Genomic DNA, 20,260 nt, shown 5'->3' on the forward strand with positions numbered 1-20,260 from the left:
TATATATATATATATATAATATGAATATCTATTAATAAAACTTCATATTCATACGATTTATTAGGGTTGGACATTTTATCCGATACCTGAACCCGTATCTGAATCCGATCCGAAGTAGCAAAATACCGAACAGTTATTGAATTCGAAGAGATTGGATATCCAAACCCAAACGGGTAATATCCGAACCCGAACAGGTAATATCCAAACCCGAATGATATTCTAAGATAACCAAATATAAGTATACTTAACCCTATATTTCTAGTTTACTCCTCTCATTTTATTCAAAAATTGTATATTAATGATGCAAATTGCTCAAAATTAGATAATATACATATAACTAAGGACAAAATCATTTGCTACTCACTTAAAATACATATCAAGCTCTTGTTTATTGCATTAACAAACGTTGCATCTAAAATTACAAAACAACAACTAAATTAGTGGTTTTCTGTTTTTAAAGTTTTATCTAAAAACCTATTAAAAGATTAATCTTTTGAAAATTAGTAAACCAGTTAAGTTAAAAATATATTTTAAATACAAAAAAAAACTTAAACAATGAATAATTTATTTAATTTTTCTTCAAAATTTAGATATCTGAACCCGACCCAAAATATTTGAACCCAAACATAAAATACCCGAACCGGACCCGAAGTGTAGAAATACCCGAACAGTTTCTATATCTTTATACTGAAATATCCAAAAATCCTAAATACCCGATACGAACCCGTACGTGTATCTGAACGCTCACCCCTACGATATATGATCATTTGTATCTTGCTTGAACAGAAAAATAGTTAAACCATTGATCACAAAATTTTCAATGTAGAACTTTTACCACTTTTAGTAATTTATAGTCGTTTTTTAAAATTCAAAATATAACATATATGAAAAAATTAAAAAAAAAAATTTATTATATCTTTAATGTGATTATTTAATTTCTTTTAATAATATAAAATTAAACAAAAAAGATAGATGATACAAAAATTGTTATCAAATATGTATTATTCATAATCATTAATTGTCATATATATGTTAAACATATTAGGTAATTCCGTAGCTTTTATTTAAGAAAGAAAAAATATTATTTGGTACACTAATAAGTAATTTGATAGATAGTTTAATAAAAAACATAGTATAAGTTTTTATGGACCAACTTATTTTTTTAAGAATTCTAAAAATTATCCTCGTGATGACAAGAGTGTACGAAAACATATTGTAATGCTCCAGGATTAATTATATACAGGAGCTTTTGTTAATTCAAAACTAATTACATCATTTTTGTTTTAAGAAAATTGTGCTCTAGTTATTTTTTCCATAATCTTTACAAACAAATACTCATGAATATTTAGTTTGGGGTTTAGCATCCGTCTAGAGAAAGAAAACAAAATGCATCCTTACTAAGAATTCAATCCAAGGGTTGTAAGCATGAAAATGGACCCATCTCATAGGGTTTCAAGTTCTCTAGACGATGAATTAGAAGTTTTATCTATGAGATATGATAGAATAAAGGATAGAACAAAAGGTAAACGTTTTCTAGATTTTTCTACTACGAAACAAAAAAGCTACGTATATATTGTATGTTATAAATAACAAAACGATTTGGTTAAATTAGAAAGTCTAATTTATTTTTGTACAAAAGATATAATATACATTACAACAAATCTAGATCAATATATCCAAATTGATTTTGGAATTGAATTTTTTATATCAAAACATGTAAAATATTCTCATGATTGTATTGACTTTTCATATTTCTGATTTTAATATAATTTTTAATAATTTTTTTCGTTATTATGAAAGTAATTATGTCCACCAATTAATGCAAAAGTATAAAAGAGAAAAAAAAAATTCTCATTATGGCATATTTGCTCAATTTCTCCTTACGCAAAAATAATTTAGCAAAGAATAAATAAGAATTTCAGCATTACAGAACGTTCCACTATGTAATAACGTGCAGGATCCAATTATCCATCTCTGTATTATTGTTATTAGTTCTTTTATAAAATTAACTCAATATCCCAATTGTTTCCTCTATCTATAAACAAATCCAACAACAAATAAACATTTCTTTTTAAAAATATAATAATAATAATGCAACTATAATTGCGCAAGTCCACTCCAATCATTTTCATTACAGACTCAGTCAAGCTGAAGCAACTGGTAAGAAACGACTGTTATGCTTCACGGCCACTGACCCCATTCTCCGCTTGAAAGTTGACTTTTAATATCCACCGAGTCAACGTTAAGCAATAACCACCGAGACTTGATCAGCCGGTAAGTTTAAGTCAAATCCACGGTGGCCCCCGAACGCGGTTTGTTCCGACGATCTTTCGTCATCCACGTCGCTGACGTCACTGCCACCCATGACTTCCACGCTGCCGTTACCGTTTCCGTTATTACCACCGTCATAGTGAGACCGTTTGTGTCCACCTAATGCTTGACCAGACGAAAACGACTTGAAACAGATTGAACAAGTGTGAATCTTTCCGCTTAGATTAACACCGTTACTGGCAGTACCGTTACCGCTAAAAACAACGGAACCACCGTTACCGTGACTGTTGTTATTAGATGGCTCTTGGCTGCTCGGAACGTTAACGTTATTCGCTGGCGGTTTCCGGTGACTCGTCTTGTGACCACCCAAGGCTTGGTAAGAGTTAAACGACTTTCCACAGACCGTGCACTTGAAATCACGGTGATCGGAACGAGACCGATGTGACGGCGGAGGCGGAGTAAGAGGCGGTTGCACGGCGGTTCCACGAGCGAGCATGAGGAGGCAAAGAGCGAGATACTCTTCTTCGGAAGGAGTGGTTTCTTGATTGTGATGATTCTGATCAAGACGTTGTCGCTTGGTGCGTTTTCTTTTAGCCCACTGCTCGAGATTATCCGGCTCCATTTCTTCACGATACCGGAGAAGAGGCAGAGCCGTGGCGGTGGCTGAAGTCGGGGAATTGAGGGTCTCAAGAGCCATTTATAAATGTTTTTTTTCTTCTAATTTTCAGATGTGATCTTGAGGTATTTAAGAAAGAGAGGAAAGAGTGAAGTGTGTGATGTATTGTGAGCACGTCTTGTGTTTGTGTTTGTGTTTGTGTTTGTGTTTGTGTTGTGTTGTGTGTTTTGGGAGTTGGTTTGATTTATACTAATATATTTCCCCAAGGGATCTTTAGAACTGGGATTGAGAGTGGGAACGTGGGCTATGAGTGATCAAGTGGTGCTGCTCTTGCTTTCTTCAATCCATTAAACTCCTTTATTTTTATGTATTATGTTGTCATTAATTTTGGAATATTAGCATCATTTTCATTTACCAAGTCAATGCATTGTTTGTAGCTTATAAATTGCTAAACTTGAGAAATTTCAAAGAATGATAGTAAAATATCTTGCAAAAGACTACTATTCAGCTATATATACATATGCCTACGTTGTTTCAAAAAAAAATATACATGCCTACGTAAACACTTTCGAGTTTATATACCAACCAAGCTAATTATATATAGACTCAAAGCTAGAAACTTTTAACAATACTATGGTTTGTTATAATTACTTTCTATGATTCCCAATTTTTTTTAAAAAAAAAAATATATAGTCCACTTGCATTTTCGTAAATATCCTCTCAACTATACTATATGCATACATCACCCCTTTAGTTTCTCATTACGTAGAAGACCAAGTTTTAAACCAATTGGTTGGGAAATATTCAAATTTTTTTTAATTAAATATAACGACTTTCAAGTTGGTTCTTACACTTTTCGCGGTAGCCACCCAAACATAAGGATTAGGAATGTCAAAACTATAATTAAAATTTTAATCAGGAAGACAGTTGTTCTTTAAACGGAGTGCCATATCTTAGGAGTTGTATTTAAAAGTTTATAATTGAAAAAGATGAGGCTTTTGCTACTCTGTTTAGTGATATGTGGTGGCATTGTGCCATTGCTTATCTGGCGTTCTTACATTGGCTAAAGAAGGCTAAAATTCTGTCTGGTGGCTCACGTGGCATAATAAGAATGGTGAAAAATTCCGGCGGATAGTTAAAGTCGTTACGAGACTTAAGCCTCAGGCTATACATGACGGTGACAGGTCGATGCAACACCGTCTCACGCATTATCTCTGTTTGATCGATCCGAAACTTTATTTGGTTATTTAGAAAGAAAAACAACTTTCTTAAAGTCTTTTTTTTTTTATAGTTTTTGTCCTTTTCACAAATGAAAATGACGCACTCGGTTTTCTCAAGTGTTGCGTGCATATGTATATTACGATTTTTATAGTTATTCCTAATTATGTGTGTGTGTGTGTATGTGTGAAACTTGCCCACTAGTCAGTAATGACCAACTTAAAACCAATACAACGATGTGTTATAAAAACAAAGAAACAAAAGGAAATGAAATTTAAATAATGTTTTAAATATAACAATTGGGTTTCGTTGACGAGGATAAAAAGAAGTAGAGTACTGGGTCTTAGTCTTCGTGTTGTTACATTATGAACTCGGTCGTCGTTGTTCTCATAAGAGTTTTTGTCTACTTAGTCAATTCAATTGCCAAAACACTTCAACGAACCTAAAAGCTGTCGTTTAGCTTAAGATATTGGGAAATTTTCTACGCGATTTAATGCCTACACAGTGCACATAGAAACAGTCTTATGAATATTCGCAAAAGTTAACAAATACAAAATAGAAATTTCATTAGTGGTCAATTTGTAATAGAGACCTACATTAAACTACAACTAGTGCTGGCCCGGCCCGGCCCGGCCCGAACCCGCTAAGCCCGTTGATATTTGAGCCCGGTTCGGCCCGGCCCAGAAATATTTCAGATTTTTTTGGATTTTTCGAAAAATAATTTGTCATTGTCACTTCCATCGTTTTAATATAAGTGAATGTTCATTTAAAAAAACAGTTTATTTTTTAGTTTTAAAATATAAAGTAAGTTTAAACTTTTCTTCTTTATCAAAAATATTTTACTTTTTCATATGCTTTAAAAACATATTACAAACAAACCAAAATTTAATAAGATTTAAATAATCAAAAATAAATTAAAACTAAATATATAAACAAAAAAAATTTATGATAAAGATGGTCAAACGTTTCATAATTTGTATTTGAAAACAAAAAAACATGTTGTACATAAAAGAAGAATGTACATTCGCAAAATTTAAAATGTGACACTTGTAATGATCAAACAATAAAGTGCATTAACAACTTTTATCTGTGTTTTATTAGAGTTTTGGATAAAAATATTAAAATAATATGTCAATACTAATAATGGTTTTGATTCAAGAATGATAATATTTAAGCTAAAGTATAAAATTTCAGGTTTTTGGGCCGGCCTTAACCCAAATGAGTCTAAATACCCAAAGCTCAAATGGACTTAGCCCGAAAGGCCCGATTTTTTTTGGGCATATAAAACTAAGCCCAAGTCCGGTAATTTTTAGGGCTAGGAGGGCTCGGACCACGGACTTCGGCCCTAATTGAAATGTCTAACTACAACCAACCAAACTAGGCAAAAGGTTTGGCTTATAAAACTATGAAAATAACATGTAAAACAATATCAACAAGTATCAGATTGGCGCAGCGGAAGCGTGGTGGGCCCATAACCCACAGGTCCCAGGATCGAAAACTGGCTCTGATAAAGGTTATGTTTTTATTTATTTCTCACGTAAAGCAAAGCCCATTTACAAAGAAAAGTGGACTTGTTATTGGACTCAGGCACAAATGGGCTTTATTTTAGCCCTTAAATACAGCCCGATACATTGGGCTAACTCAACCATTGGTGGTTCACTTTATCCAATATTTAGTCATCTTTGTTTCTTTTAAAGAGGAAAGCTTTTTCTTCTAAACAATAACTTAATATTCGCAATTTGATTCCATTTGGACTTATTTTATTAGAAAGGCTGTGGTGAGGCTTGTATTATTGACTGAAGTGGTGTGGGATTCTAAAATTGATTTGAAAGTTTTGCATGATCCCGTCACAATCATTATGACAACAACACTATGAAGGGATTTGTCTGGTAGCTTTATCATGATTACCACCAATAATTAATATTTAACCAGATAATTAAAGAAAGCTAACAAATAAGAAAACGACACCGACTTTAAAATCCAAGCATTGACCCATTCGACCCACTATCTTCTCGGGTCTGTCGGTATCATTAGTTCATTACATGCTTCTAATGGTTTTATACAACGTTATTCTCTCTTAACTACATCAAGTAATTTAAAAATAAAATATATAAACTCGATTTAGGTGTATAGTCATTGGTGAAACCTTTGCAATTATATTAACTTGAAACTAAAAGTTTAGAATTGAAATCATGAAACTCTTTTTAGTAGTTCATTAACTTAAGAATGTACTAAAACATACGCTGAAGGGAGTATAACATAAGCTGTATAAGAAAAAAAATATCAAAGAGTGGCAATAATGATAGAAAAATGATTACAAATGTGTTGAGGAATTATTTATCTTAAGCCTTAAGTGTTTGGTAGAGTTTATGTTACGTGGGACAGAAGGAAACCTTTCTTTTGTCTCTGGAATTTGTTTTTCCCTTTTTGGCCAAGAGGAATATTAGTTCTACTTATTGACAATGTATTATGTATTAAACCGATTCTCACACAAGGCAGCCAAAAGTTAGAAGTATGCTCAAAAGAGGTAAGAATACAATTTACACAATCCTTCTTTAGACAATATAATTAAGACTGAGCCTCTCGTATGTATTGTTACTAACGTGCTCTTGTAAACTAGAGCAAAAGAGATTGGCATCCCCAGCAAATGAGAATAAAAAGGTATAAAGATGAAAGATAATGAGAAAGATGTGCTAAAATGAAAAAGAGAGTTGAGAAAGCAAAGCGCTAGAGAGCGTGTGCTTGACCCTTCCCTTGGTTCTACACTTGTCAATTGCCATAAATAAACATAAACAATAGTCTAGGAGGAGTCGGTGGATCTATAAACAATTTATTTTCTTTTACCCCAAAAAGACGAAAGAAACGAAAATTGAAAGAATAAAAGCAAAAAAAAAAGAAAAAGATAAAAAGATAGAGATGTAACGTTGAGCCCGTTGTGGCGTTGTATCATCACTTTATTCCAAGATTACATTGTATGGGTCTTCTTTTTTTCCTTTTTTATAACACAACTTTTTTTGTTTTTAATACAGACTCACTCATCATAAACCTGACTTATACGTATCAACCATTTCACGTAAAGAAAAACATGTCATTTGTCTGTGAAATTAGTTGTAGGCAGAGTTAAAGTAAATCTTGTTTTATTTCTCGAAACTCCATTTTAAATTCCCAAGCAATACAAATTGCAAATGTTGGCCCATAGTGTCATCTACGATGGACTGGACCACATTGGATTGGCTTTTAGTTATTGTTGTTTGATTTAGAACATACGTTTTAATTCTTTGTAATTGTAATTGTAGATTTAATATTTTTAATTAGTTAATAAGATACAATAAAACCGAAAAGCTGATGGTGGAATGGTATGTACGTGTCTTTTTCCTCCGTCTTGGTATCAACGAAGCAGAATCAGAAATTTCTACGTGGGACGGAGAAGGACCGTCACATTCTCTGTTATATAAATATTAAATACCACTGATATATAAGGATATTTTCGTCTTTCACTGGTTGTTGAATCTCACGTGGCACGGACTTCCAAATATAATATTCTGGGTCGTATTGCAAAAATGAAATCTAATGTAACGCACACCATGACGATGAAAGTCCATTCACAGTTTAATTACAAGGTTGAATTTTATTATGATTAGTAGTCAGTATCCCCGACGCTGGGTGTGAAATGTGAGGCTGTCTATTCTTCATTTTAATGTCTTTTAACCTCCAAATTGACCAGTAATTTAATCGAATTATTTATTTGTTTTTACCATGTTTGCCGCGCACAAATAATGCGACCAGTTTTTTTATTACGGATAATTAACTACTAATTAACGGAAAATTAAAGGAGGTAAAAGTAGATTAAACGATCCCGGAATGCTGACTCAGCAGCTTAAATCTCAGATCTTGAAACGAAACGAACTTTCGCTTGCTCTCCTCTGCTCTTACTTTCCCTTTTTTTATTTTCTTTTTGTTGCATTAACCTTTTTCTTATTGAAGATACAAGCCTCAAAAAGAAAAGGCAGGAAGAAGGAAGAAGATGAACTTAGAGAGAGAGAAGGATTGTAAAACAGTTAATCAAAATTCACCATGAGTTTTCTTCATTCCAGATTCTTCTTCTTCTTCTCGCTTCTCTTCTCCTCCTTCTCTGTATCTCTATCTTCATCCTCTTTCTCCGTTGGTGAAGCTAACGAGATTCATCGAAGAATCCTCCATCAGCCGCTTTTCCCGGATGCTTCTCCTCCTCCTCCTCCGGATTTGGAGTCCACGCCGCCTCCTCCCGACGCTCCCGATCAGCCATTTTTCCCGGAGAATCCTTCCACCCCTGACCAAACTCAGTTCCCTCCTCCTCCGCCGCCTCCTGCTTCCTCCGACGCCAATGGCGGATTACCGATTCCGACCGCTACCACTCAGCAGGCGAAGCCTGGGAAGAAATTCGCGATCGTCATATCCGTTGGAGTCGTCACGCTCGGTATGCTCTCAGCTCTAGCTTTCTTCTTGTATCGCCACAAAGTTAAACACGCAAGCGACACTCAGAAACTCGTTAGTAGAGGAGGCGATGGCGGTTCTCGAAGATTCCAGGAAGATCCGCTTCCACCGACGTCTTCCACATTTCTCTATATGGGAACCGTTGAACCGAGCCGCGAACCGGCCAGCGAGTCTATTGGACCGGTTAATACTTCTCCGTACCGGAAATTAAATTCGGCTAAGAGATCAGATCGATACCGGCCGAGTCCCGAGCTTCAACCGCTTCCGCCGTTGGCTAAACCGCCGCAACCGTCTGAGAACTCTCCCTCGGCTTTGTCTCCTTCTACGTCGTCTTCCGACGAAGAATGCCGCGACACCGCGTTTTACACGCCGCACGGATCCGCTATCAGCAGCGACGACGGTTACTACACGGCGTTTCCTCGGTCAGCCAACAGCAACGGCCATTCCTCTGGATCAGTTCCTCACTCGAAGAGGACTTCTCCGAAGTCGAAGTTTGGATCTAGGTCGCCGGAGATGAAGCACGTTATCATTCCGTCGATAAAGCAGAAACCGCCGCCAGTGCAACCTCCACCGTTCAGGAGCTTGGAAGCTGATGAACTAGAGATTCCTTATCCACAGAACAAGCCTAAGTTCTCTCAGCCTCCTACTCCGCCGAATAGGGCGGCGTTTCAGGCGATTACGCAGGATAAGTCACCTCTCAGCACACGAGTGTCACCACGGAGGTCTCCTCCTCCACTCCATACGCCACCTCCACCTCCACCTCCTCCCCCTCCTCCTCGTCCTCCTCCGCCTCCTCAGATACGGCCAAGAGATTTCCAGATACCTCGAAAGCTCAGCAATCCAGAAGCAACGAAGCCAGACGATCAATCAAGAAAACTAGCATTCAAGACTCCGAGTCCTCAATCGAAAGCTGTTGAAGAGGCCAAAAGTGTATCAGCCGACGGGGACACGGATCCAAGCAGGCCAAAGTTGAAGCCACTCCACTGGGACAAAGTACGCGCGAGCTCTGATCGTGCCACAGTTTGGGACCAGCTCAAATCAAGCTCATTCCAGTGCGTATTACTGTCTTCTGCATTGTTGTTAAACATACGTTTGAATTTGCCGTTTTCAATAACTATTTGAATCTTTGTGGTATTATTAAACAGAGTGAACGAAGATCGGATGGAGCATCTGTTTGGTTGCAGTTCAGCAAGTTCAGCTCCAAAGGAACCTGTGAGAAGGTCAGTGATGCCTCCAGCTGAGAATGAGAACAGAGTACTTGATCCAAAGAAATCTCAGAACATTGCAATCCTCTTGAGAGCACTGAACGTAACTCGTGAGGAGGTGTCAGAAGCTCTTTTAGATGGTAAGTTGTTGTTTCCCACTTGATTCATTACTTACGGTAAAGTTACCTTTGCACAAAGTAACGTTTGGCCTTAACCTAGATCGTTATAAGTTAGTAAGCTATTTGCATCTAGGTTCCTCTGTTCAATGCATAACCTGTTCTTAGTATTGATGCCTTGATGGGCTAGTGGTGATCTTTCTAGTAGCAGGAATAGTAATAGAGATGCTCATAAGAGGTACTGGTGGTGAAAGGATAAGTAATAGTACTAAAAAGGCTTAGGCCACAAGTTATAATCATTGCAAAGAACAATGACATATGAAATGATTTTCTCTGCTTTATATTGCTTCTTAATGATTGCACAACTTATGAATTTTCTTTTAAAAAGGTCATCCGTTGAATTTTACAGGAGTAGCAAGCATTATGTATATATACTTGACATTCATTAAGATTCTCAAAACATAAATTGATTTCTCGTTATGCATTGTTCTCTGGGATGCAAGAAAGCATTTGGTCTCTATTATTGTAGTTTAATTAAAAATTTGTGGCACGGTAATAGGTAATCCCGAGAGCTTAGGTGCAGAACTTCTAGAGACTTTGGTGAAGATGGCTCCAACGAAGGAAGAAGAGATAAAACTCCGAGAGTACTCTGGCGATGTCTCAAAACTAGGAACAGCTGAAAGATTCCTTAAAACCATTCTCGATATCCCTTTTGCATTCAAAAGAGTTGAAGCAATGTTGTATAGAGCCAACTTTGACGCAGAAGTCAAGTATCTAAGGAACTCTTTCCAAACACTAGAGGTTAGTTAGTCACTCACTAAATGATTCAATCTCTCAACGAATTTGTCTTGGTAGTCTCAGTCCCTTGTTTGCTTGTGTAGGACGCAAGCTTAGAACTAAAAGCAAGCAGGCTATTCCTTAAGCTCCTCGAAGCTGTTCTGATGACAGGAAACAGAATGAACGTTGGCACTAATCGTGGAGAAGCCAAAGCCTTCAAACTCGATACTCTTTTAAAACTCGTGGACATAAAAGGAGTTGACGGCAAAACCACATTGCTTCACTTTGTCGTCCAAGAAATCACAAAATCCGAGGCAACCACAACAACAGTAGATGAAACCATCGTCCATGAAAACAAAGACGGTTTCAGAAAGCAAGGATTACAAGTCGTGGCTGGACTGAGTAGAGATCTGGCAAACGTAAAAAAATCAGCCGGAATGGATTCCGACGTGCTGAGTGGGTACGTGACAAAGCTAGAAACGGGTCTTGAGAAACTCCGAGCTTTTGTAAAGACAGAGACAACAACAACAACAACTCCAGGGAAGTTCTTTGATTCGATGAAAACGTTTCTCAAAGAGGCCGAAGAAGAGATTCGAAAGATCAAAGGAGGAGAAAGAAAAGCTCTGTCAATGGTCAAAGAAGTAACGGAGTATTTCCACGGAGACGCAGCAAAAGAAGAAGCACATCCTTTGAGAATCTTCATGGTCGTGAGAGATTTTCTCGGAGTTCTTGATAACGTTTGTAAAGAAGTTAAGACGATGCAGGAAATGTCGTCAGCTATGGGTTCGGCTTCAGCTAGATCGTTCAGGATTTCAGCTACAGCTTCGTTACCGGTTCTTCATAGGTATAAATCAAGACAAGAAGATACAAGCTCAGATAATGAACACAGCAGCAACTCTTCTACGTGATGAAACACACAAAACAAAAGGCTGTACAGTTTCTTACACCGGAGACAAGGGATTAAGTTGGTGTTTCTCAAACCGGAGGAGATATTGAGTTGGTTTACTCGGAGAATATGGCCCGGTTCATGAAGGAACAAACACTACAATGATCAAATTTTCGTTAACAAATAAGTTTCTTTGTTAATTTTTCTTTTTTCGTCGGCAGTTGAAATATAGATAGATATATATATATATAAATATATCCTAATATCTTGAGGTTATTAGTGGAGATTTTGTTTATTTTGGACGTTATAATTTTTATCCAATTCAAAAAGTTAGTAGACGTATGACCACATAAGTAAGAATTATGAATCGTGTTTACTTCTTTTTCTTCTTGTTTTCTTGTTCTATTGGAATCAGAATCCAATACGAAAGTACATAATAAAAGGGAGATTTGTAAAGGAAACGTACGTACATACAAGTGTATGGTTGTAATATGAGTGCACGGATTTGAATTTGAGACGATGGATGTTTCCAACATTATTTAATGAAATACGAACATGTGATGTGAGTGAGACCGATTCTTCTGTACAACTTGTACCACACGTCTCTCTTTCTTACTGCATTTGTCCCCTTGTGCGTCACTTTTTTTCTCCCACCACGATCTTTTCGTTGCAGTTTCCCATTTTTGGAAGTATTAAAAATAACAAAACTAAGTAGGGTCGTATTAAACTTTGGCAGATTCCTGCTTTTATTTTTGTCGTGTTTCTTTCTCAACAGGACACTGAGTTAAAAACAACAAAACCACTAAACCGAAACGAGTAATCAAGCTCTATATAAATAAACCGGATCTAACATTCATAACCAACCAACTTATAGATTTTGACCACCAAATGTGTTTTCTTCTTTCATTTCATTTTATTATGTTACACTTTTTTTCAGGGAGAAGATCACAAGAAACGCTTAAAACTCGCCCTTCTTGGGACTGAAGAAAACGATTAAGACATGGTGGAGGAAGAGCTGGTCACAGGTAGAAAGAAAGGAGAGGCTCCAATTTTCTTAGAACCTAACACATTCTTCACCAGAAGTTTCCATCTAACCTCATCCTTCTTGCTCTGTTTCTCCATCTTCTCCTTAAAGTTTCCGCATAGTGGGACTCGACACTGATCAGAATCAGCGCAAACACGTGAATGCAACTCGAGGAGTTGCCACATTCTCTTGCAATGCACGCAACCTCCCGGAACTCTAAGCTTGCATCCAGCGAAATGCCTGATCAGCGATTCCAACCCTTTGCAAGCTTCGTAGTGACACGTGGCGTGGTTGGGCTTCAAATCTTTATCGTGGGGTCCTATAGTTTTACACCCGTCTCTGCATATATGAACAAGCGCTTCCATCGCTTCGTATAGCTGAGAGTATATCCTCTCTTCATTGCGTTTTCTGATCCTCTCTTTCCGAGCCTGCACAACGTTTTAGAAAAAATTGGTAACGAGCCAGAGTTGCAAAATGAAATTAATTAACTTACGTTTTCTTCGATGAAGACAGAGTCTCTAAGTTCTTTCTCGAGAAAGGGGTGGCTTTTCTTCATAGCTGTCCATGCTTCTGTCGCGTAAAGCTCCTTGAAGTGTTTCATGATCATACGGTGAGATATGACGCTGAGCCGAGGGAAATCACAGAGCAGGGCAAGCTGGAAGACGTCGATTACGTTCTCAGTGGTGAGCAAACCATGTTCTAGATGCCATTCGCAGACCCGTTTCATCTGAGGAACCACGTACGCGTGAGACAGAAGCAGCAAGTGCATTATATACTCATTCATCTCTTCTTTCTTATAGCTACAAACAAGAAAGTCAGGTTTAATAAAAACTAAGAGAATGTTAAAAGAGAGAGGTAAAGAGTAGAGAGAAGTGTACCAAGAAGAGTAGAGGAAACGAATGAAAACTCGGACAGCTTCATGAGGGACGCCACGGATTGAGATTGTATACCACTTTCCATGTTTTTTGGCTTGCTTCAACATGCCTTTGATCACACTTGAAGCAGTCCCCTGTTAAATTACAAACCCAAAAAAAAATAAAAAAAAGACTTTAGTCTAACCTAGAGATCCAAACAACACAAGGATCAATATAGGATTCAAAGGAGAGAGCATTACAATGATATTGGCATGAGCATAGACGATGCCGCCATTATCAGTGTAGATGACAACATTAGCTTTGTATCCGTCATTGAAAAGACGATCCCACATATCTCTTGTGGCTGTGGGAACGCAGGTGTGCTCTGGAGCTGCATCGTTGCGGTATCTTTTTTGGTGGCCATCAGATTTTGAAGGAAGAGGTGGAGGGATCGGTACAGAAGAAGAATCAGCAGCTTTTGGAAGATCAACACAAGCCATCACCATTTCTCCCTTTTTATCTTTTCCCTCCCTGAAGCAAAACCAATTGAAACTTTTGAATACAGAGATCTTTGCTTTTACTTCACACAATAAAAATTCTATGAATAATCCATTATCATTTCACAAATGTTTTTCAAAGCTTTATTTACGATCAAGAATCATAACATATCTTGAAACATTTTCCAAGATTCCATGAAACACCTCTGCTCCTCACACAATACGCAAAAAACAAACAATGGCCAAACCCTAGAAAACTCAAAAACAGATGAATAGAAAAATGTTAAGAAACAAAAACATACCTCCTTCAAACGAGCTAAGCTAGAATCTTGATTCTGACCGAACCGTTAGAGCAAGTTCAATCAAAATTAACTCAATTTAAGAGAATATATATGCAAGTCTCCTCCTTCTTCTAACCAGCAGGAGAAGAAACTCTACAGAGAAGCTTCAAAAAACAGATCAGATCTCTTCTCATTATATAAACACACTCTCGAAACAAGGGAACACGACAAAAAATCTTTTGAAGAAAATAAATTAATTGGATATTTATTTTTGTTGCTCACTTTTTTTCTTTCCGTCAATTATTATTACAAAGATATTTTCTTGTTCATCACCGCCAAACAAACAACACCTGCGCAAAAAATCACCGAGAGGCGCGTGGATACTACGGTTACGAAACGGACGGCTGAGAATCCACGCGCCTTAACGGGGCCCTTTTTTCCCCTCTCCTTGTTGGTTTTATTACCGCTTTATCAATTCAGACACGACTCTGCATGTTTTTAGTTCTTATTTAAAATTTACGAGCCGTACAAAAACAGAACAGTTTGTCCTCTGTTTTCTTTCTTGTTTGGCGCTTCACAGCTCATAATTAGCTGTTCAATTTTTGGATTTTTATCCCTATTCTCATCCTCTCTCGTTTACAGATAAATTTAGACTTACTTTTTATTTTTAGACACAAGATTTTTTTTTGTTTAATTTACCTTTAAACATCTGACGCTTAGGCAAATATTAAGGTCTAATGAGAAATTATTATAATATTGTTGAGAACCCCCAAGTTTCATGTTTATGAAAAATATGATTTCCCTATAAACAATTCTATACATATCAGTAAAGAGGGGGGGGGAGTAATCCTAACAGTTGAATCCAGACACTTTCGAAATCTGAAACTAATAGTTTAGTCTAGAGGCTTCCAAAATGTTAACTAAGGGTTTAGTCTGTGGTCCAGAAGATAGCGTCATAAATATGTATTGATATCTTAGACCTGTGATATCTTTTTTTTATGGGTCACTTCAATTGATTGTTGCCCAACCTCTTTAATTAGTCTGGTTGTAAACTAGTAACATGTTCCTATCAATCTATCAAATAAAGCCGAAAACCAAGAAGCCGTTCTAGAGATCATTCCTTGCTACGAAATCTTAAAACAGTACACTTCGCTTTGGAGAGGAGGATTAGTTTCTGCATGTTGTTGGTCTATACTGTACTCATCATAATCCAATATACCTAAATTTGAAATTACTTCCAAACATTTACGTGGTTTTATAATAGAGTACTCTTCTCATCTTTTATCTTCTGACACAGTTCTTGATTCAAGCTAATAAAATCAAAATTTTACAACATAAGCAAAGTCACTTTATGTATTCAATTAACTAAACATTTCATAAGCACACAACGAATCCAGACAAATCATAGTTCCAACTTGTCCTTAATTTTTCTCCTTAATGTTCTCCATTATTTACGAATACATAAAAACTTATAAAAGTGAATCAAAATGATGAACGAGGACCGAGATTTACTTGGGATCATCACGTGTCAATCAGAAGTCGGAGCATCGACCACGTTGTTCCCAATCGCCGTACCGTGTCGGCTCAGGACCTCTAGGCCCTCCGATCTCACCGGTATCTTTGTTGAAAAACTCTCCACCTCCTCCTTCTTCTTCATCTTCCTCTTCCTTGGGCATCTGCAGATTCTCTTGAAGTTTCTGATCTGGCTTCACAACCTGATCCTCATTCGGAGATGGTGATGGTGACTGCGGGGGCTGCGGAGGAGGAGTGCCGGAGCTTAGAAAGCGTGATACAGGCTCCAGGAATCTAGAGGAGGCGGATCGGCTTGGTGCCATCAGACGGACGACTTTGTTCGTCGCCATTGTTTGTTATTTGTGTCGAGTAATATCGATGTAGGCCATCTGTGAGATAGTTTTAAGTATAGGGTTCCGATTATCTTTTATTTGGGCCGTAATTTAATAACATAAGCCCAAAATGAATTTAATAACACTACTAGATTTTGACCCACCCTTTAGGGCGGGTATATTTTTTATTTTACATTTTTGTTGAAATTTAATTTTTATATTTGTGTTTTTAGTCATATATATGTTTTTTTGTATAATATTTATCTTAAATAATTAATAAGAGGTTTTAATAATTGTATTAAAATAGTTGGACCACACCTGTATCAATAGGTCATGTTGCTATTTTAATAGTATTGATAACTGGGTCCCACATTCACTAAAGAATATCACAGGCTGTTAGTTATTATATAACAAACAATATTCGCTATTTATTTCGTCACTAAAAAAAAACAAAGTCTGTATTGCTTCTATCTTCACCGCTTCTCTTCCAAATCTTGGCTGATCTCTCTAACAACTCCGATCAACCATGAGCAAAGGTCCAGGACTATTCTCAGATATCGGCAAGAAAGCCAAAGGTAACATCATCATCATCCTATTGCTGTTGAAATCGAGCAATTATTTGCGTGCATTTTATGGAATATGCTGCGTCCTGGTTCCTTGATTCGTAGTGTTAGGGTTCTTAGATTTTCATTCTGGTTTGGGTTGATGATTTCGATGTTTCCGATTCGTGTATAGATCTGTTGACGAGAGACTACACCTCCGATCACAAATTCAGTATCTCCACTTACAGTGCCTCCGGCGTGGTACGTATCTTATCAACACTATTCTCAGATTTTCCTTCTTTTTCAATTTCGATTGCGTGGTTAGGTATCTTGACTATCAACGAGTATTGTTCTGAGTTTATTCTCCCATCACTGTTTTTTTATGTGATAAGTTATCACTGATAACGTTCTCTGTCGTCTGCATTTAAGAGTATTTGTTGCCCTTTTTTTTGTGATAGATGAGTGAGAACATCAGCTTTGACTTTGGAGAATTTATTCATTGTTCAATCGTTTTTGTTGTTCTTCTGACTAGTGATTGTGTGGAAAATCATCTAGCATTGGATATATAAGCAGCATATCTGTGTGCTTTGTTGTTGTAGGCACTTGCGTCTACTGCTCTCAAGAAAGGAGGCGTGCATGCTGCTGATGTTACCACTCAATACAAGTACAAGAATGCTGTCTTCGATGTCAAAATCCACACTGATTCTACTGTTAGTGGTTTCAGTATTTCATCCAGTAAACACTAATTAGTAATCCGTGTTTCACCTAATATCTTCGTTCTTTGCTTGGCAGATTTTGACAACAGTCACATTCACCGAGATTCTCCCATCAACCAAAGCCATCGTCTCCTTCAAAGTCCCTGACAACAGTTCTGGCAAGGTTAACAGAAAAAAGAGAACTCTTTTTTGTGTATGCCTTTCAGTTGTTTTTGAGATTGACTCCATCAACTTATGAATTCTATTAACAGCTCGAGGTCCAATACTTCCACGACCACGCCGCAGTTACCGCTACTGCAGCTTTGAAGCAGAACCCATTGATCGACATAACCGCCACTCTAGGTACACCTGTCATCTCATTTGGTGCTGAAGCTGGATACGACACTTCCTCCAAAACTTTCACCAAGTACAACGCTGGAATCAGCGTCACCAAACCAGATGCATGCGCTTCCATTATATTGTAAGCAGAATCTCAAAAGTGATTAGTAGCTACGCCTTGTGTGGTTCTGGTCTGATTTTTTTTTTATTCTCAGGGGAGACAAAGGAGACTCGATCAAAGCATCTTACCTTCATCACCTTGACGAATCCAAGAGAAGTGCAGCAGTTGGTGAGGTTTACAGGAAGTTCTCGACTAATGAAAACACGATAACTGTTGGTGGGTTATATGCAATTGATCACTCGACTTCGGTGAAAGCTAAGCTCAACAACCATGGCACGCTCGGTGCTCTACTTCAGCACGAGGTCTTGCCCAAGTCACTAGTGACTGTTTCCAGTGAGATAGACACTAAGGCGTTAGACAAGCATCCAAGGTTTGGTCTTTCACTCGCTCTCAAACCTTGAGAGAACACACACAGAAACATGAGATGAGTCTCCGAACCATTTTTCTATTCTCTCATTTGTTGAACCTCTGGTTTTGCTTTTACATGAATAAGTAGTTCCGCAGTGAAATGGACGGTTAATTCTTTTACTAATACGGTTCTTCTTTTGACATTTTTACTTAGCAATTTTCTTGGTATATTTTCACATTCAAACAAGACAAGTTCGTTACAAAATTGGTATTTACTTAAACTAGAGGTGGAAGCAAGCAAAATAGCCTAGTTGTATCTCCCGTGCTAATTAGGATAATACAAGCATGAATAAATCCACACATTAATTATACTTCATCAGTAGTTGATAAGGTTTATCATCTCTTAATTAATAAAACAAAACCTGCCAAATCCCAGTTGGTGTGAGTATATCTTTATTGGATATGGATTAGGATTAGGATTAGGATTAGGTGAATCAGACAACGCCCAACGATGTCATCAGGCCCCCCCTAAGAGAGAGTGCGTCTTTAAAACTCATGGCTTACCACTCAGCACCCACAAGCAAATAAACAACACATTTTTCTTCATTTTAAAAAGTAAAATAAAAATAACCGACTGATTTAAACATGGTTCGCTGTCAACGTCGAGCCCTGTTCAATTGAATCGTTGAATCTCTCGTTGCCGTACTCTGTTTCTTTCGTGCGAATTACTTTGATTCATGGATGTTGCGGCGGTGGCGAGATGTGCCGGAAGGTGCTATGTTTCTCCGGCGTTCGGAGAGTCGCGGAATCTGAGACCATCGTTGTCTGATTCCCGGAGCTTGGAGCCCGCCGGATTGAAGTTTCGCGGGAAAAGTCAACGGAGACTGAGCTTCTTCCGTCGGATCATGGCGACAGACGAGTCGATTTCTGGGCGGCGAGGTGAAACGCAGCAAATCAACGGAAACGTCGTCTGGCATGCTTGTCCCATCACTAAATCCGATAGACAAGAACTGATTAAGCAAAAGGGATGTGTCATTTGGATTACTGGCTTAAGTGGTTCAGGTTTGATTGTAATTGATCTCTTAAGTGCGTGCAGCTTGAGGTGTTTCTGCTTGATTCATTCAGATCTTTTCTTTTCCAGGGAAAAGTAGTCTGGCGTGTGCTCTTAGCCGAGCTTTGTACAACCGTGGAAAGCTCTCATATATACTTGATGGTGACAATGTTAGACATGGTTTAAACAGCGATCTTAGTTTCAAAGCAGAAGATCGAGCTGAAAACATTAGAAGAGTTGGTGAAGTGGCCAGATTGTTTGCAGATGCTGGAATCATCTGTATTGCTAGTCTCATCTCTCCTTACCGAAAGGAACGAGCTGCTTGTCGTGCATTGCTACCACAAGGAGATTTCATTGAGGTTTTTTTTTTTGTAAAATTCATAAATGTGAATCGAGAATTAACTTGAAAACTTAACCCTATGATGTCTTGTAAAGGTGTTCATGGATGTGCCACTCCACGTCTGTGAAGCTAGAGACCCAAAGGGCTTATACAAGCGTGCACGCGCTGGGGAAATCAAAGGTAAACTTAACCCAACTTGTTTGATCTTCTTTAGCCAACCATACACCTTCATGATCCAACCCATATGCTACTTATAAAATGTTTCTTCTCCTCCCAAAACTGTTTATTCTCCAGGTTTCACAGGAATAGACGACCCTTATGAACCACCTTTGGATTGCGAGGTTCGTAACTAATATACATATTTTAGTTATCCTCTTTATTATTGTTTTTTTTTTTAATTCTGAATCATTGGCCTGCTACTACTATGATGTGCAGATTGTGATACAAAACAACAGAGACGAGAATTCATCTTCATCTCTTTCGGAAATGGCAGAGATTGTTGTGACTTACTTAGACCAGAATGGATACCTCAAGCCGTCGTAGAGAATCACGCTCCACGAAGTCACATAAGGATATGTACAAACATCTCTTGTAATATTCTGAACAGCCTTAATCTCATGTATAATCATTGTTTGAATGCGAGAATAAAACCATGACGTACTATAAACCGTTCGGACGTGACCAAATAGTCAAATTGATTGATGAATGTTGAGAGAAAATGAGACGTGCGAGTTGGCGCCAAATCTCCGAGTGAAAAAGCGG

At 37.6% G+C, this 20,260-nt stretch overlaps 6 protein-coding genes across 6 annotated transcripts; 3 read left to right on the forward strand and 3 right to left on the reverse strand.

The window, feature by feature from the left end:
* Positions 1–2,014: 2,014 nt before the first annotated feature.
* Positions 2,015–3,194, reverse strand: LOC106332444 (zinc finger protein AZF1). Its single transcript, XM_013770902.1, has one exon. It carries the CDS (start codon positions 2,966–2,968, stop codon positions 2,243–2,245), a length of 726 nt encoding a protein of 241 aa, XP_013626356.1. The 5' UTR covers positions 2,969–3,194; the 3' UTR covers positions 2,015–2,242.
* Positions 3,195–8,007: 4,813 nt separating this feature from the next.
* LOC106334549 (formin-like protein 6) lies at positions 8,008–12,083 on the forward strand. The gene is made up of 4 exons (XM_013772848.1): positions 8,008–9,630; positions 9,724–9,923; positions 10,459–10,700; positions 10,781–12,083. The coding sequence occupies exons 1-4, from the start codon at positions 8,180–8,182 to the stop codon at positions 11,582–11,584; spliced, it is 2,697 nt and encodes an 898-aa protein (XP_013628302.1). The 5' UTR covers positions 8,008–8,179; the 3' UTR covers positions 11,585–12,083.
* Positions 12,084–12,365: 282 nt separating this feature from the next.
* On the reverse strand, positions 12,366–14,405 carry LOC106334550 (BTB/POZ and TAZ domain-containing protein 4). Its single transcript, XM_013772849.1, has 5 exons — positions 14,240–14,405; positions 13,701–13,971; positions 13,465–13,595; positions 13,080–13,386; positions 12,366–13,014 (listed from the first exon to the last, which is right to left on the reverse strand). Exons 2-5 carry the CDS (start codon positions 13,944–13,946, stop codon positions 12,556–12,558), a joined length of 1,143 nt encoding a protein of 380 aa, XP_013628303.1. The 5' UTR covers positions 13,947–13,971; positions 14,240–14,405; the 3' UTR covers positions 12,366–12,555.
* Positions 14,406–15,522: 1,117 nt separating this feature from the next.
* On the reverse strand, positions 15,523–16,126 carry LOC106334551 (succinate dehydrogenase assembly factor 4, mitochondrial). Its single transcript, XM_013772851.1, has one exon. The coding sequence runs from the start codon at positions 16,078–16,080 to the stop codon at positions 15,751–15,753; it is 330 nt and encodes a 109-aa protein (XP_013628305.1). The 5' UTR covers positions 16,081–16,126; the 3' UTR covers positions 15,523–15,750.
* A 376-nt stretch (positions 16,127–16,502) lies between these two features.
* On the forward strand, positions 16,503–18,310 carry LOC106334937 (mitochondrial outer membrane protein porin 2). Its single transcript, XM_013773331.1, has 6 exons — positions 16,503–16,637; positions 16,798–16,865; positions 17,204–17,314; positions 17,397–17,483; positions 17,572–17,780; positions 17,854–18,310. Exons 1-6 carry the CDS (start codon positions 16,589–16,591, stop codon positions 18,158–18,160), a joined length of 831 nt encoding a protein of 276 aa, XP_013628785.1. The 5' UTR covers positions 16,503–16,588; the 3' UTR covers positions 18,161–18,310.
* Positions 18,311–18,404: 94 nt separating this feature from the next.
* On the forward strand, positions 18,405–20,204 carry LOC106334936 (adenylyl-sulfate kinase 4, chloroplastic). The gene is made up of 5 exons (XM_013773330.1): positions 18,405–19,169; positions 19,249–19,517; positions 19,594–19,678; positions 19,793–19,839; positions 19,934–20,204. Exons 1-5 carry the CDS (start codon positions 18,845–18,847, stop codon positions 20,039–20,041), a joined length of 834 nt encoding a protein of 277 aa, XP_013628784.1. The 5' UTR covers positions 18,405–18,844; the 3' UTR covers positions 20,042–20,204.
* The last annotated feature ends 56 nt before the right edge of the window (positions 20,205–20,260 follow it).

Source organism: Brassica oleracea, chromosome C3 (assembly GCF_000695525.1).
Source record: "Brassica oleracea var. oleracea cultivar TO1000 chromosome C3, BOL, whole genome shotgun sequence".
Lineage (NCBI taxonomy): Eukaryota > Viridiplantae > Streptophyta > Magnoliopsida > Brassicales > Brassicaceae > Brassica > Brassica oleracea.